This window comes from Pelophylax lessonae (assembly GCF_965119305.1).
Source record: "Pelophylax lessonae genome assembly, chromosome: 5".
Lineage (NCBI taxonomy): Eukaryota > Metazoa > Chordata > Amphibia > Anura > Ranidae > Pelophylax > Pelophylax lessonae.
Window position 1 is genome coordinate 98,742,671 of NC_138772.1, and position 18,832 is coordinate 98,761,502.

General features: G+C 42.3%; 1 protein-coding gene across 5 annotated transcripts in view; it reads left to right on the top strand.

Annotated features, from left to right (window-relative positions):
- DIP2C (disco interacting protein 2 homolog C) overlaps window positions 1-18,832 on the top strand; it is a 762,684-nt gene that overhangs the window by 491,693 nt on the left and 252,159 nt on the right. For all 5 annotated transcript variants that reach the window (XM_082258569.1, XM_082258570.1, XM_082258572.1 and 2 more), the window contains one exon: window positions 13,583-13,674. In XM_082258569.1, coding sequence (XP_082114695.1) covers window positions 13,583-13,674 — 92 coding nt within the window. The remainder of the gene's footprint in view (window positions 1-13,582; window positions 13,675-18,832) is intronic.

The following is an 18,832-nucleotide window of genomic DNA, read 5'->3' on the forward strand; positions in this document are numbered from 1 at the left end:
GGCAGTATCAGATTTGTTGGAACAAATGATACAGGGGTTACAGTTTGTGTGTGATGCGGCGTTAGACGCCACTTCATTATTGGCGCGAGCATCTGTCTCAGTACACTGTGGCTAAAAGGTTGGTTAGCCAACCAAGGTTCCAAAAAAGCATTGGCTAATATCCCCTTTTTAGGAGAGCGTCTATTTGGAGCCAACTTAGATGAGATCATTAGGATCTCACGGGTGGAAAGAGCACCTTTTTACCGCAAAATTTTAAAGGTAAAGGAACTCGTCAAAGACGAGGGCCTTCTTTTTCTGCTCACAAGAGGTTTTTTCGTCCCGCGGGTGAAAAAATTAAGTCCTCCAAAGCTCCTGCAGGAGGCGTCAGGGGTCGTTGGTCGGGCAAGCAAAAGCCCGCCCCCTCTAGTCCTGAAGATAAACCGTCCAAAGCCTGAAGGTGCGCCCCCACCCATAACTGGGGTGGGGGGACGTCTTCGCCGGTTCCCGGATCCATGGCTTTCCAGAATCCCGGACAGATGGGTTTGCGAAGTCATAAGGTCAGGGTACAAGATCGAGTTTCGATCTCTCCCACCGGCGCGATTCTTCCCTTCCAATAGCCGACTATCCCCGGATCGTTTAGACGATCTGCGGAGAGCAGTCACAGATTTACTACAACAAGGAGTGGTAGTCCACGTTCCTTGGACAGAACGGTTTCAAGGGTTTTATTCAAACCTATTTACAATACCCAGGAAAGAGGGCAAAGTGCGTCCAATTCTGGACTTAAGGGCACTCAATTCTTTTGTCAACATAAGAAGATTCAGAATGAAGTCCATTCGCACAGTAGCAGCCTTTCTGCATCCAGGGGATGTCCTAGCGTCCATAGACATCAAGGACGCCTATCTTCACATTCCCATTTTCGCAGGACATCAGCGGTTTCTACGTTTTTCCGTAGAAGAGAACCACTATCAGTTTGTGGCGTTACCTTTCGGTCTCGCCACGGCTCCGCGGGTCTTCACGAAGGTGTTGGCCCCAATGTTGGCACTTCTGCGCCAAAGAGGCATATCGACCCTTGGTTACCTAGACGATCTTCTGCTTCATGCAGAGTCTCCTCAGACCTTGCTACAAAACATAGAAATTACTATGATTTCTTTACAGGAATTCGGGTGGCTGGTGAACCAGCAAAAGTCATTTCTGGTTCCCACCCAGAGGCTCGAATATCTGGGTCTAATTCTAGACACAGTCAGGACAAGAGTTTTTTCTTCCGGTAGGGAAACTCCGAAAGATTCAATCAGCAGTCCAGTTGTTACTGTCCAACAGCTGGTCTTCCCTTCGGACTTGCATGAGGGTTCTGGGGTTGATGGTGGCTTCCTTCGAAGCAGTCCCATTTGCCCAGTCCCATACCCGAATTCTTCAGCAAGAGATTCTTCTCAGATGGAATCGGAATCCGGAATCCCTGGACAATCAGATCCGATTGAGCAAACAGACCAGAGAGTCTCTGGTCTGGTGGCTTCGGTCTCCGATGCTCAGCCAGGGAAAGTCATTTCTGCCAATATATTGGACGATAGTGACCACGGATGCCAGTCTATCCGGATGGGGAGGAATTCTCGGTCAGTTATCTGTCCAGGGACTTTGGTCCCCGGAAGAATCCAGGTTACCGATAAATGTATTGGAACTGAGAGCGATCAGACTTTGTCTGATTCACTGGACCGAGCAGCTCCAGGGCAGCCCGGTTCGGATCCAGTCGGACAATGCCACGGCCGTGGCTTATGTCAATCACCAGGGGGGCACCAAGAGTGTCCGAGCAGCCAAAGAAGTGGCTTGCATTCTTCGCTGGGCGGAACGATTTGTTCCAGCAATCTCTGCGGTGTTCATTCCGGGGGTGGAGAATTGGCAGGCAGATTATCTCAGCCGTCAGACTCTGGATCAGGGGGAATGGTCCCTCCATCCAGACGTTTTCCACCAGTTGTGCCTACGGTGGGGCACCCCGGATGTGGATCTGTTGGCATCACGATTCAACAGGAAAGTTCAGAGATTCGTGGCTCGCTCCCGCGATCCTCTAGCAGAAACCGCAGACGCACTGATCGCCCCGTGGGGGCAATACCAGCTAATGTATGCCTTCCCTCCTCTCGCGTTACTGCCAAGACTTCTTCGCAGGATAGAGGAGGAAGGAATTCCAGTAATTCTGGTAGCTCCGGACTGGCCTCGTCGAGCTTGGTACGCCGACGTGGTCAGACTGGTGGCGGACGTCCCGTGGAGACTTCCTCTCAGAGAGGACCTACTGTCTCAGGGACCGATCTTCCATCCTGCTTTACGATCGCTGGCTTTAACGGCCTGGCTATTGAGACCCAGGTGCTGAAGGACAAAGGTTTGTCAGCTTCAGTTATTCCTACTCTAGTTGAAGCAAGGAAAGCGACTTCCAGAAAGATTTATCATCGCACATGGAAGTCCTACATTGCATGGTGTGAACCTTTGGGGTTCCGTCCTCGATTAGTCGAATATTGGCTTTTCTGCAACAAGGGGTTGAGCAGAAACTGGCCTTGAGTACTATCAAGGGTCAGGTCTCAGCATTAGCTATCTTCTTTCAGAAGCCTTTGGCTACTCATTCCTTGGTGCGGAATTTCATCCAGGGGGTGCGACATCTGGCTCCGCCAGTGCACGCGCCGTTACCCCCCTGGGATCTTAATTTAGTGTTGTCGGTTCTTCAGAAACCTCCCTTTGAAGAGATTAGGGAGATTCCTCTACCTACGTTGTCCCAGAAGGTGGCCTTCTTGGTGGCTATTACTTCTGCACGCAGGGTGTCAGAACTGGCCGCATTATCTTGTCGTTCACCATATCTGGTGGTTCATAGAGATAAGGTGGTTCTTCGTCCGAATCCATCCTTCCTACCAAAAGTGGTTTCAGAATTTCATCTGAATGAAGAAATTGTGTTACCTACCCTGTGTCCTAAGCCCAGTCATCCGCGAGAGTTTGCTTTACACTCCTTGGATGTGGTCCGGGTGATCAGGGTATACTTGAAAACGACAGACTCGTTTCGCAAGACGGATTCACTTTTTGTGATCCCAGATGGACCCAAAAAGGGGTTGCCTGCATCTGCCGCGACCATTTCCAGATGGATCAGACAGACGGTAGTACAGGCTTATTCTATTAAGGGTCGGGAGCCCCCGTTCCCTGTTAAGGCGCACTCCACTCGGGCACTTAGTGCGTCATGGGCCTTTCGCCATCAGGCGTCAGTGGTCCAGGTGTGCAAGGCGGCTACCTGGTCGTCGGTGCATACCTTTACTAAACATTATAAAGTTGATGCAATGGCATCGTCTGATGCCTCGTTTGGCCGCAAGGTTTTGCAGGCCGCAATTTGAGGAGACCAGTGGTCTACCTCGAGGGTTTTTTCCGTTGGAAAATTTTTCTTTAGTCTCATTCTTTGTTTATAATGAGCCTTTAAAACTTCTAGTTTGGCACCGGTTGGGCCTTCTAGATTGGATTTGATTTTGTCAATCCCACCCCTCATTTGTGGCACTGCTTCTGGATGTCCCAGCTCTTGAGAATCAAGAAGACTAATTCTGTCAATGAGCGATAGAGAAAAATGGATTTTTGTAAGATCTTACCGTAAAATCCTTTTCTCTTAAGCTCATTGACAGACGTAGTACCCACCCCTCTATCATTGAGTTGGGTTGGGTTAAATTCTCTGTTACTGCTTTAGAACAGAACTGATTCCCTGTAGCAGAGAGAGGGAGGATATACCCTCAGGGACTGCCCCTAAGGTGGAGCCAGAACATTTTGTCTTTCTGCCTAGTCCTACTCCTGCGGAGACAACATAACCCAGCTCTTGAGAATCAAGAAGACTACGTCTGTCAATGAGCTTAAGAGAAAAGGATTTTACGGTAAGATCTTACAAAAATCCATTTTTTTTCGATGATTTTAATATTTGATGTATCAATAAATTATTCTGGTTTTTATATTTGTGTTTTTGTGTAAGGCACCATAAAATGCCCTCTTTTCTCCTGTCTTTTTCTCCTATTGGAGGAAGAGTGGGGGTTTTCTCCTCTTTAGTTAATATTTGGGGGATAGTGCCGTGGATTTATTTGAATATCTACTTTGTCCATACAGAATCCCCCCCTCCCCCCAACTTCCCTTATTACATTAGTATTAAGTAAAGTTACTTAACAGAGCCTCCTGGGCATACCCCGTCTCAAGGCACTCAAGGCAGAAGATACTTTAACCACTCATTGAGCGTCTAGAACAGTTATTCTCAACCAGGGTTCCATGAAACTCTAGGGTTCCTCCAGAGGTTGCTAGGGGTTCCTTGAGCTGTGACTAATTGACCTCCTGTCTGATGGTGCCTGTAAAGTTCTGGGGTCAACACCACTTGAAAGAACCAGTGGCATGGCACCAATAATCTTTCTGATCAGCCATTTCCAACCTGTGCTCTGACTCTGTGGAACCCTATGGTTTCTTGAGCTGTGGCCGATTGACCTCCCATTTGTTGGTGGCTTCATAGTTCTAGGACCAACACTACTTGACATCAATGATCTGTAAGGGTAGCATTCCGATGAAGAACACTGTAAAGCGAGACATTCTTTCCACTAGCAACTAATGAAAGGAGCTTTTTTCCCACTGACCTCCAAAGAATTGTTTTTTGCAAAGGTTCCACTAGACCTGAAAATTATTTCAAGGGTTCCTCTGGGGTAAAAAGCTTGGGAAACACTGGTCTCGAACAATGAACAAAGCATGCTCTTTCTTAAAGAGAAATTCTTCCTAAAGTTTTGTTTTATGAGGAGTGAGGCAGAGTTTGATCTCCTGCCATGAGCCCACTGCTGTAGCCCCAATAAAGAACTGACAACAGCATGGCTGCCTACAAGGCACAGGCAGTGCCACAGTCTTAGACAGCTTCCGTCAGAGAAAAGTTTTTCATCTGATAGAACAGGGCTACCCAAAATTTTTTGGGCCAACATCCACTTCTGAATACAGTTATTTTTCGGGACCCACTTGCTTGTAATTGAATATTGTAAAGCGCTACAGAATTTGTTGGCACTATGTAAATGCAAATAATAATGCATATTTTAAAGGGAGGGGGATGTTAAATTAAAAATATCAATTTACTACTTTTTCATTTATTATTGAATACACTTGCCAGATGTTCTAAGTGAGGGGTAAGAAACCTGTGACATGTGTGACATATAAGTGGAGTTGTAAGTAATCAGCACCCTCAAAGACAGTATAAGGCAGGCAGAGGACAGAAATTAACTACCCCAGGACAGTGTCAGCAGGCTATATGGCACTCACCCTCCTTCCTCTCCCAGTGGTCCACAGTGAAGGTGAAGCCCTTGTTTGCCCTCTCCAGGACCCAGCACACCTCACCCAGAGTCTCCATAATGACAAGCTCTATGCTGGTCTTGGTGTCCTGGCTCTTCTCCTTCAGATCCTCTGCTGGGGTCACAGAAGCTGCCATGAACTCCTGACACTGCCAGGCCATCTGTTCCTCTTATGACACCATGGCTGCTGTCTCTGCCCACTATAGCTGAGAGAATCCCATCGCCAGTCTAGCCACCACCGCTGCCGCCAGCAGGACCGAGGAGCTGCCTCTGCACCCCATGAACATATCCTACTTAACAGCCCACATATGTACTCACTGATGCAAGTATCCCCCTCACGGGGCAGGGTCCTGAATCCATCGCGATTTGACAGCTCTGGCTCTCTGTAATTTGTGCGGGCTCGCACAGCACAGTTTAAGCGGGCCCGCTCTTAGTGATTCACATATCGATTTATGCTTGTTCTCTCAAGAAATGCTTGGCATGGTAAATGCAATTAGATACCTCCCCAGAGCGATATCCAACCATTCTGCCTTGTTGGTGAATCTTGCTCTGGGTGTTTTTGGTTCATTCAGGATTTGGATACTGAGCCCTTTATGGTTTAGCTGACTCAGCAGTGACTGATTAGGGGCTTGTTGACATGAATTTATATTGGGCGACCAACAAAAATACTGCCCCTGTACCTATGACCTAGAACATCTTCAAGGCCACCATGCGCGCCTCCTTTGCAGCAGCTATCGGACAAGCCCATAAGGCAGCCCAGTCTAAATTGGTGGACGCGGAGCATGAACTTCATGCTGCAGAGGCTCAACATTCTGCCACCCCCACTCCTGACACTTATGCTAACTGGAGACACAAAGCCAGAATGTTAGATTTACTACTTTTAGAACGTACACAGAATAAACTATTCTTTCAAAATCAACGTATTTTTGAATTCAGAGACCAGAATAGTCACCTTCTGGCTTATCTCTCTAGACCTAATTTTCAGTCCTGAACTATTCCCAGAATCAAAAACCCTGAAGGAGTCATAGTGGAACAGACTAAAGACATTGTGGAAGCTCTTGAAACTTTTTATCGCACTTTGTACACTACTCGAGCTCACTATACCATAGTAGAATTAGATGATTACTTGTTTGATATTCACCTCCATAAACTGTCGGAAAGCCAGACTTCGTTGTTGGATGCTCCTTTGACATACAATCCTTTGCACAAAAAAAAAATGCCTGGTCTTGACAGATTTCCGCTTTGAGTCTATAACTACGTTCTTGATGTGGGCTATATACTGCCCTCTATATCAGAAGCATTGATTGTGCTTATACCAAAACCACACAAAGATCACCTATATTGGGAATCATACCATCCTATCTCACCAATTCGGATGTCAAAATTTTATCCAAAGTTCTAGCCCCTAGATTGAATGACATCATTCCCACTATTATAGGCTTGGACCAAACAGGATTTTTCGAGGGTCGCTCTACCTCTATCAACCTACGTGGCTCTTTACCAATATGCAGGTTGCACATTATAACACCGGATCCAGGGCTGTTTTGGCTTTGGATATTCACAAGGCCTTCGACTTGGTCGAATGGCTGTACTTACAGGAAGTACTAGCGAAGTTTGGCTTTGGCAATGTTTTCTTTCAATTAATTCACCTACTATACAACAAGCCTAGGGCCAGAGTCAGAGTGAATAATTTTATTTCTGAGTCTTTCCCTATCACGAGAAGAACTAGACAGGGGTGTCCTCTGTGGCCGTTGCTTTTTGCATAGGTGATAGAGTCCCTTGGCCGAGTTGATAAGATCATGTTCCTCAGTTACTGGCCTGGTGATTGATGGCATAGATGGAAAGGTGTCCCTCTATGCGGATGACATGCTCATATATTTAGCTGATTCTCAATCCTCTCTTGATCATTTACGAGTGTCATCCGGTGTTTTGGTCACTACTCAAGATTCCCGAGTCAACTGGGAAAAATCCCTCCTGTTTCAATTAGACCAAGATGCTTTAATCTCTCTGCCACCAATGTGCCCTTCAAAAATTGTAACATCCTTCCGTTACTTAGGTGCAATAGTTCAACAACCTATCTCCTTATATCTAAAGAATAATTTGGACCCGCTCTTTAATAGACTTAAAAGTACTTTAAAGACTTAAACACAATTTACCGCTGACCTTGTTGGGCAGGATAAATATTTTTCAATTGATATTCCTGCCATGTTTTCTTTGCATACTAAGTAATTCTCCGGTATATATCACTAAACGTAGATTCCAAGAGATTGACTCCATTCTCCTTTTATTTGGGGAGGTAAAGCTGTTAGAATTGTTAAAGATACGCTGCAATTGCCGATTCTAGGAGGAGGTCTGGCACTTCCTAATAAGCAAACATATTCTATCGCTTCCTAACTAACTAGCCTACGCCACTGGTGGTTCTATCCAGTCAATAATACTGCCACAGCTTTAGAAGCTGCTATTCTTACCTCCTATGAGTCCCTACAGAACTTGCTACATCGTCAAGGGGAAGAAAAGGCACAAGAATCTTATCCATGACACTGCAGATTTTAAAGCTTTCTAAATTGCTCCTGGCAGGGACAAATGCTGTATTTTCCCTTAATGCTCCACTGTGGAATAATCAGTGCTTGCAGGAGTTTTTAAAAAAAAAAAAACGGCGCATTTTGGTTCAAAAAAGGAATGAAATTGATCTCCCACCTGTTTGTCAAAAATGCCTTCCGCTCCTTTGCAGAATTTTGTAGAGACTTTAATCTCCCTCCCACAGCTTACTTTCGATATCTCCAACTACGACATACCCCTGTGACACAGTTTAGTCTCTGGGACATCCCTATCCAAGTCTCCCTCTTAGAGCGACTGTTACCTGACCCATCTCATTCTAAACGAATTTCTACTGTACAGGACACCAGGAATGTGTCCAGGATGGCAAGTACATTCCCCCAACTTTTTGAGTTGTGGTTCTTTTCTTAGGGACCGTTGCAGAGCTTTTGTGGTACTCAGGGGTTAAGTCTCAGGTGGAGGCTTTAAAGGCAGCAGAGGGAAATCAGCACCTGTGTCAGGGAAGAGAGTGGAAGAGAGAGACTCGCTTGCTTTGTAGCAAGTGAAAGCTCTTAGAAAAGCTGAGACACGGGCTGCTAACCCCCCCCCTGTGTGGCCTGCCTGACACCCTTACTTTGGAGAAGCCTGACCTCGGTATGGGACGGAAGACTAGTGGTGAGCCTGCTGCTTAATTACCAATACCGGGATTTGGATTGTTTGTTTACTTTGGCTGAAGTAAATTGTCTTTTTTGTTTAGCTGTGATTAAAATAAATGAACTATTTTGCTTTCACCAAACTGGCTGGCAGTCATTCCAGAGCTACCCCAGGCTACACCACATACTTAACATCTCTGTTACATTCCTCAACTGACTGACTATCGCACGGAACTTAAATGGGGCTCAGATATACCCGATCTAACAGAGGAAATTTGGCAGAAAATCCTCCCGGTACAGGTCCCTGTTGTTTTTTCCGCTAGAGATAAGGTTATACAGACTAAATTTTTATACAGCTCCTGCTATACCCCATGTTTCCTCTTTTGCTTACGCAGAATGCCCTCTCTGGTGTGCTCTAGATGTTTCTTAGCAGAGGGCACATTCTATCATATGATGTGAGAATGTCAGCCAGTTAGAGGCTTTTGGTCGGAAGTCACTGCTCTCATTAGCGCTGTTACCCAAGTACCCAATATCTGTAACTCTTTAAGATGTCTCTTTGAATATATTGACGAAGAATCTCTTTCTAAAAACACACAACTCCTTATACGTTTAGTTATGTTTTATGCTAAAAAAAAAAAAAACATTATTATGCAATGGAAGTCCACAGTCGTTCCCCCCACTTTAACCTTCTGACTTACTCTTATTAATCAAGCACTTCCATTATACAAATTAACGTACAAGACTAGAGGCTGCCCCCGTAAATTCTATGAAATGTGGAATTCATGGGTGAGCTCGAACCCCACTTTACCATCCAATACTTAAGTCATTAACCAACCATATGGACCAAGTGTAACTCTTTCTTTTACCATTATTTGACTAATTATACCTCAATATGATACTGTCTTTTGATACCTTAATTTCTCCTATTTTATAACTATGATTGAATGTAAGATGTATGTTTAGTACTTTCTTATTGACCTTTTTACACTGAATGGACATACTGTATACTACACACAGTGATATTTGAGCGTTGTATGCTCTATTTCCCTTTGTTTATGTTATTCTGTATTCATTTTACTTTATGCACAATAAGGTTACCCTTTAAAACAAAAACCCTACAAGTGGTAGACTCGCATGAGTTTTATTGAAATATAATTTTTGGGAGGACTCTCCGGTTAAAATGTAAAATTAGGGCTCGCTGTGTTTGAATTGAACATATCTAATAGTGTGCAAAACAGTGACCAGAGTCCTAATTGTGTAGGGACAGTAAAGGCACTATGCAGTTATACACTATCGTTTATGTTTTTGCAGCTGTGGGGGTTAAGGTGGCCATACATGGATTGAAATTCGGCCGCTTCAGCAGGGACTGGACAAATTTCAATCCATGTATGGGCACCCAGGTTGTACACAATATTGACTTCCATACAACCACCCTGTCAGGTTTTTTTCAGAATGATCAGTGCCTCCGGCAATAGCCAATAACGCAATGGAAGTGATTCCCCTATCCACCTTGAATGTGTGGATGGAGGAATCGGCACATTTTTATTTATTTTTTTTCAACCTGCTGGTTGAAAAATGGTTGAAAAAAAAAAAATGTATAATGTATGGCCTACCTTACACTATAAGCTTTGACCTACGATAGGCAGTTTTCTTCAATGCTTTTTCCACATCCAAAAATAAAAGAATTTTCCATAAATTAAACTTAAATTTAAAGTAACCTTGTCACACACCTGGGCAATTCAAACTGAGCATATGATAAAACCGGAATAAGCAGGGATCATCTTCATAGGAAAAATAAAAACAACACTAGATCAATGTATCCTAGAGAGATTCAGCAGGCATTTGAAGTTCTATACCAGTGTTGATTTTTTTCCTATTAAAGTCACATTTGATTTGCCATTTACCTCCAAAACAATCCTTTTTCTGCTTTAATTTGATGGACTGTATCATTGACTAATAGTAATTATTGAAAGGTGTGATGGGGCAGGGACAAGCTTGACTTTTACTGAACAAAATTGAGGTTTCTCTTAAACTTCAGCTGAGCATATGGTAAAACGTTTTGCCCTGTCAACAGTATATCAAACCAATTGATTGATACAGGCAGATTAAACTACAGTATGTACAAATTTGGACATGACCTTTCCTTTAAGCCCCTCATTCAGTGCCTAATTGTGATGGATGGCTTCTCCAACAAGTAGGCTAAGAAGGGGGGACCAAGCTAGAAACCTAGAGGTTTGTAGTGGTTTGTGGAATAATTTATACTGAAATTGCCCATGCAGGCAAAACAACAGGTTCACATTAATGCTGGCTCCATCAGTTTTCAGCTTATCTTGCCTTGACTCCATAGCAGCCCTTTTCAGCAAGGAGAGGAGACCAAGTAATAAACTTGAGCTTACAAAGGGCAGAGGATTCTCCATGCCCCCATTTCAGAATGCTGGGTTCCTAATTAGCTAGTCAGCAAGCTTCAACACGATCACATAAAGGAAGGAGATGGAGTCGCATTCCTGGAAGTTTTAGGAATTTTTCTGAGCTTTTGTGGCTAAATGGAGTGGCAGGAGAATGAAAAGAAGGTTTGTATAAACTGCTGGTAGTACTTGAATGAACAGGTTACTTTGCCTTTCAAATCACAAGTGGTATTAAAGCTTATTTTTTTTTTAATTAACATGTTATACGTACCTGCTCTGTGCAGTAGTTTTGCACAGAACAGCTACTATCCTCTTCTTTTTAGGTCTCCTGCTGGCACTCCTGGCTCCTCCCCCTCAAGCAGTGCCCCCAGAGAAAGTCGCTTGCCCTTGGGGCAGCGCTGCATGCTCGCGCCCGAGCCACTACTCTATGCGTCCATAAGACACATAGAGCTATGGCACAGCCCCGTCCCCAGCTCCCTCCCCAATGACTTACTGGCTGTGATTGACAGCAGTACAAACCAATGGGCTCCACTGCTGTCTCAGCCAATGAGAAGGAAGAGTCTCGGGACAGTCGAGGCTATAGTAAACATCCCTGGGTCTGAAGGGAGCTCAGGTAAGGATTGGGGGGCTGGGGTGGGGGGGGGCTGCTGCACACAGAAGCATAGAATGCATGAAGGTAAAAAACCTTTAGCCTTTGGAGCTACTTTAAGCTGCTACAGTCTCTAAAACTTTGTGCTCAGTTCAGTTCTCAGCTCTAAAATATGTGCTCAGTTTGACTTGTCGAGGTTTACTTTAAAAGGTGGATGCAGCATCGATCCGATGCTACATCTGTCCCCTTCTGCCTCTACACTGAGAACTGTCAGTCACTGGCGCTCTGCTCTACCCCTCCAGCAGTCACTGGAGCGCTGGGCTTTGGAATGGGGTGGAAGCAGCTGGCTCAGGTTCTCAGTGGTGGACCGGCTGAGTGACGTTAACTGAAAGTGGGCTTTAGCCCACTGTCGGCTGAATACAGGTCACAGGAGTGCAGAGCAAAGTGTGATCCCCAGGAGACATAGGGCCAAGAGAGTTTTGGCCCTACTTCTCCTTTAATGTATTGTGAGAGTTAGTCAGAGAATGACTAAGTGCTTTTTGTTGAGAAGCTGCTCGCGTGTTCCCAAATCTAAGTCCATTTATATTTCATCCTGAAATGATGTCAGCTCATTCACTGCCATATCAAAAACTTCATGTTCCTTTTAGAAGTTATTTATGACTTTGACCTGTCAGTGGATGGCATCCAAATTTAGATTACTTTTTGTACAGCTTGACGTGAACAGAAATAACACAAACCAGATTTGCTTGAACTCTTCTTTTACTATACATGTTTTGCCATGAATGTAAAAATAGTTCTTACTTTTAGCTATTCATCTATTTTCATTTATTTTCTGGTCACTTTGGCTTTGACAACTGTCGAAAAAATAAGCAGTGTTTGTAGTAAATATCTTCCTGGTAAATCTAATTTGCTATTTTTTTCATTTTGTTTCTTTAACAGTGCAGAAGCGTTAACACTATTTGTTAATTATAGCTGGATGCACAAATGGAATTTCTTAAGAAATTCTTCCTAAAACTTTGTTTTATGAGGAGTGAGGCAGAATTTGATCTCCTGCCATGATCTCACTGCCCCAATAAGGATGTCTTCTCCTACCTCCAATTATCCCATTCCATCAGCATTATGGAATTGCCACCATCCAAGGATCATATGAAGAAGGCACTCCAGAGAGGTGGTACAGGATAAATCCGGGCTGTCATGTCTGTAGCCCCACAAAGGATATAGACAGCAGTAAAGAATTTATCTGCTGACAAAATCTCAGTAATTGCGAATGTAGATGGAAAATTAGGTTTCATGTAGGGATGTGAAATTTGTCTGGATTGGGACTACATTTTATGAACATAACCCTTGGTCTTCTCTGTGTACACTAAGAGATCTGATTCTCAGTGGTATGTAAGTTGTACTTCAAACAGCGTAATATACAGTTGGAATATGCATATATTTTTATCAAAGGATATGTAATTCTGTCTAACCACTTTTGTCATTCGTAGACCTCTGCCAGGTAGCACATCCAGGAGGGTGATATCACTTTCTCTATTAGAGCTGAGGAATACAGTGTTGTCATCTCCCCTTCCAAAATCTTCAGATTAGAGGAATACACAGCTACATACACTTTTATATCTCTCTGGGGTTCAAATTGAATTGTATTTCCTAAAACATATGTTAATGCAGATAAAGTGCCTGTATCAACCCAGAGCTCTCCCAATAGACTTATTCAGGTGTGGCAATCTAAAAAGTAGGAATTAACTTTACACATCATTACAACATGAAACACAAAAAGCTAATTTTCTGTTTGTTCACTGAGGAGAAGTAACAAGCCACACAGCTGTGGTCATCATTATTAAAAAAGTATTTAATGGAAAATGCTGAGCCTTACTGTGACACACTTTGCCCAATAAATGGGTGTAATTCTGAAGGCCTATTGCTTCATGGTAGTTTTTTTTTTTTTTCCTGATTGATACCAGGTTACATATACTGAGGGGGAAGGATGTCCACAGTGATCCCAAGTTTTTTGGTTCTTTGCCACATTTATATAAGAGTACTATTGGCATTCTCAATTTGTGTAGCTATTTTTGATATGCAGGTTCACATAATTAACTCTCTTTTACTGATTAGGTAAACTATGGACCAGAAGTATGAAGGTTGCCTATAATATACTGCATAAGCTGGGAACAAAACAAGAGCCGATAGTCAGGCCTGGAGACAGGGTAAGTTAATGTCTATGCCTGTTGAAGGGAATATGTAACCTTAGTAATTTAAGTTGAGGAAAAAGGAAGGGAACAAAAAATCTGGACAGGGGGAAAGTCCCCCACCGGACCCCTATAAGGACAGACTTTATAGGCACACCACAAGACCACAAAAGGTAAAATTCAAACAGTTTATTACAATCTTATTAAAACATGTATAAAAAAAAAGGGACAAAATGTCCAAAGGGTAATCCCCCAAAGGGATAAAAAATGCATATACCCTCTACTGGATTGTACAATATCTAGCCTGAACCTAATGCATATATGTTTAGTGTAAACCAGTGTATATATATATATATATATATATATATATATATATATATATATATATATATATATATAGTAAAAACAGGCTGGCCCAAATCCAAATATCTGTCAACGCGTTTCGCAGTAAAGCTACTTCATCAGGACAAAAAGAGCATGCAGATGAGAGCTAAGTGCATAAACAAAATTCTGTGAGTTACACATAACATACATGATAAATTTCCTGTACATCACATTTAAGACATTTTTATAGAGTATGCTTATGTTCTCATACTGACCAAATAGGAGGGTATGGTGCCCTAGAGTCTGGCATAACGGGGATCCCCATTTCCATATATGTGCTGTATCGGAACAGTACCTGAATGTGGAACTTCAAAAACAAGTTAATGAACTAGATGTAATCACATAATATTGGAGTATTTACATGGGGTCACAAAATGCTAAATAGTCCGGATGCACTGTAATACAAAGGAAGGGAAATGTAGTTAAAAACAATTAAAGAGGCTCCCTATAAACTGACATCTGATGAGATAATGGTAGTATCCAATTATGGCGACCTCTAAGATTGCAACTACTGTACCAGAACTTAGTATTCATGGTATTTTAAGCCTTTAGATAATACATTTGCATTAATGTGGTCCCATACCTAGATATTAAATTAAAACTATGTTAACAGTTGTTCGATGGATAAATATATTATTGTAATTTAAACATTTTTCTGGATAAAATACTGCTTCAAACTGCCTACAGTGACGGTCACATATTTAGAAGACTAATGCTGGCCATACATTAGCCGAAAAATCGTTCCAAAATCTGATGTTTGATCCGTTCGTTCATTTTTCGTCCAGTTAATGGGCACAAACAGAAAATTGGTTTTAACTTTTCAGAGCCAAAAAATCGAAGGAACAGTTTGGAAAATCCTGCCGAACGAACAATAACTTGAAAGGTTAATGTGTTTCTCGCCCAAACTCTTTGCACTAGGCATATGTGACAAACAGAACAAAAAACTGATTCATTTATGTCCATTGAACGATTTATCGTTCGCAATTCGGTCATTAATGATGGCACGATCGTCTGCTCTCACGGCCGATTTTTCATTTTTCGAAGATGAGTTAGAACGATTTGCCGGCTAGTGTATGGCCAGCTTAAGTCTTTGGTCACATGACTTGCTGAAAGAGGAAATAAAAATCTTTACTCTGAACGCCCCCTTAAATAGATACCACATGACCAAATGCCTTGACTGTCATCCATTAAAAGGTGGCGTTAATCCACCACTAATAATAGAATACTAAATTGTAGCGCCACAAAAATATATTTAACAAATTTCATTAGGTCCAGTCAAAAATATACAGTTAGGTCCATATATATTTGGACAAAGGCATAATTTCCATACTGAGCCATCAGAGTAAAATTAAAACAAAACAATCCAAATGAATTTGAAGTGCAGACTTTCAGCTTTAATTCACGGGGCTGAACATAAATACCAAGTACAAATTTTAGGAACTGCAACCATTTTTATTCACAGTTCTCCCCCCCCCCCCCATTTTAAGGGGCTCAAATGTAACTGGACAAATGAAAACATTTATAAACAAAATTTTTATAGGCACATCAAAAAGTTAAATACAACGTATTGTTAATTATTAAATTTGCATAAATTGTATTGACATATACAAAAAGTGCAAAAAATACAATAGACTAAAATATTGGTAAGCTGATATAAATATGCAAATTAACTCAACCATCCAACCCAGACAATGTCCGACGTTTCGAGGTGTAACACCTCTTCTTCAGGGATTGTACTGGAGGTTTTTGTTTTGTAAGTGTTGAAAAAGCATATATATCACATAAAGTATATCAAGGTACATATTACATCAATACATGTTCTTTTATGAATGTACAAAGCATCATTAATTGCATAAGAAATAAGACACACTTACATGGTTGATTCGCATATGAGCATATACAGAAGTTTGCCGCTTTAAAAACAAGGAACTGTTGACACCCACAGAGAGCTGTATATTTGAAAGATGGAATATATAAGGGTATAAATCCCAAAATAAGAGAGGGAAAAAGAAGCAGATGGATTGTGTGTCTCAGACGCACCTATCACAACTGGAGTCCAAATGTGCTTAGCAGATCAGGTGGAGGCCAATCACATGTGACGGCAAAAAAATATAAAATGTGTATAATCAATACACTGTGCTTGTCTGTTAGATGTCCAGACAACCAACCTTCAAACCTTTATATGCCCAGCCATTTGTCTGGACATACAGAATTAATCTGGCTGCTTCTGTCTTCTGTCACATCATCAATAAACACCAATGATCCAGTGCCACTGGAATCCATGCATGCCCATGCCATCACACCTTCTCCAAGCCTTCTACACACTTTTTTCTTCCCGTCTTTCTTGTACAGATTAATATTAGTTTCATCCATCCAAAGAATGCTTTTCAAGAACTGGTCTGGCTTTTTTAGATGTTCTTTTGGCAAAGTCTGATCTGGATTTTCTATTCTTCAGGCTTATGAGTGAATTGCACCTTGTGGTGATCCCTCTGTATTTGCTCTTGTGAGGTCTTCTCTTGATTGTAGACTTTGACCACGATACACCCACCTCCTGGAGAGTGTCCTTCACTTGTCTAGATGTTGCAAATGGGTTTTTCTTTACCATAGAGAGGATCCTGCAATCATCCACCACTGTTGTCTTCCATGGATGTCCAGGCCTTTTTATTTTGCTGAGCTCACCAGTGCGTTCTTCTTTCCTCAGAATGTACCAAACTGGTGATTTGGTTCACTCCTAATGTTGCTGCTATCTCTCATATTGATTTGTTTAGTTTTAAAGCCTTATAATGGCCTGTTTCACTTGCATGGACAGCTCCCTTGAACGCATGATGTAGGTTCACAGATTCCAAATGCAAATACCACCCTTAGAATCAACTCCAGGCCTTTTACCTGCTTAATAAATAAATAACATGAAACTGCTTTTGATTCAATTGTCCAATTACTTTTTGTCCGTTGAAAAAGGAGGGGGTGGCTAATCTTGAGCTTTAATTCCTAAACCCTTCCTCCGATTTGAATGTACATACCCTCAAATTAAACCTGAGACTGTGCACTTCCCACCCATATCCATTATTTAACTATAGCTTGAATATGTTTTAGTAAATACCTGAAAAAACTAAAATTGTGCCTGTGTCCAAATATATATGGATCTAACTGTAAATGCTGATTCAATAAAGATCTAAAATCCATCACATAATCCCATGCAAAACAGAACTTGTAGCACAAGCAATATGAGACCGTTATGTTCTATTGCATTGTGCGTTGGTTTTATCCTCCCATGTTTCCTACACCGGAGGTTGAAGGAAGTGGGGTTTATGATTGCTTGCAGGAGAAGGTGCTACAATAAAGCAGTAAAAAAGGAAATGACACATAATATAATGAACAGGCTGAAGGTGGTGGGTGAGAAAGGAAGCTGCATAGTTGCACATTATAGTTGGTTGTCATCCTCCGTTTGTGTGGTATGGCAGTGATGTTTAAATCACAAGATTGCCTAAACAGAATTAAATTGTTTTTGCAGATACAGCAGGCCTTGGAGTTCTTGAACAGTAGTCATTATCATTAAAAGAGCAATTTCATTGTATTAAAGATCCACTCCTTAAAGTTCAGATTCACCCAAAAAAGTTTTTAACCACTTACCGCAAAGTAACGTATATTTACGTCAGCAGAGTTTGCGGGGTTATACCGGGATGATTCCTCTAGCTAGAGGCACTATCCCGGTACTGAGGTTTAGAGCCGTTGGTTGGCTTTCCGTCGGTAATGACCGATGCGGGAGCCGCTCGATTGTTACCCGGGTGAGCTGGAGGGGACGTCCCCCTCCCCTCCGGCCGCCTCGCCGCCTTCCGTGACTTTGCCTGGGCCTCCCGTCCCTCCGGGAGACCCGAGCACCCAGCTGGCGCGTCCACCGGCTGGATGGAGTCCCGATCGAAGCCAGAAGCGACTTCGACCGGGTCTCCGATGACGTAACCCGGAGGTGGCGTCCATGACGTCACTTCCGGGTTACTCTGCAGCAAAAGGCGGCAGATTTAAAAAACGACTGTAGGCAAAAATGCCGTTTTCAGCGTTTTGCATACAGGGAAGTGTAGTGGAGGGGTCTAGGGTCTTTTAGACCCTCGATCCCTCCATAAAGAGTACCTGTCACGGCATATTGGTGTCACAAGGGATGTTTACATTGCTTGTGACAGCAATAAAAGTGATCAGATTTTTTTTTTTTTTTAAAAAACCTGTAATAAAGTTAAAAAAATAAATAAATAGGGAAAAAAAATTTTTTAGCCGCCCCCGTCACCGTTAGCGCGCGCATGAAAGAAAACACATGCGGAAGTCAAGCCACACATGTAAGGTATCGCCGCGATCGCCAGAGTGTGAGCAATAATTTAAACATTTTTAAAGCGTCGCCTATTGAGATTTCTATTGACCGTAGTTTGTCGCCATTCCACGGGTATGCGCAATTTTAAACCATAACATGTTGGATATCTATTTACTCAGCGTGACATCATCCTTTACAATATACAAAAAAATGGACTAACTTTACTGTTAAGTATTTTTTAAATGCAGTGAAATGTAATTTTTCCCAAAAAATGGCAATTTAAAGACCGCTGCCCAAATACCGCGTGACAAAAAATATTGCAATGACCAACATTTTATTCTCCAGAGTCTTTGCTAAAAAAAATATATATAATGTTTGGGGGTTCTAAGTAGTTTTCTAGATAAAAATACTAATTTTAACTAAATAAAAAGTGTCCGAAATAGGCTTGGGGCTTAAGTGGTTAAGAAGTATTAAAAGTTTTATACGGCGTTCAGT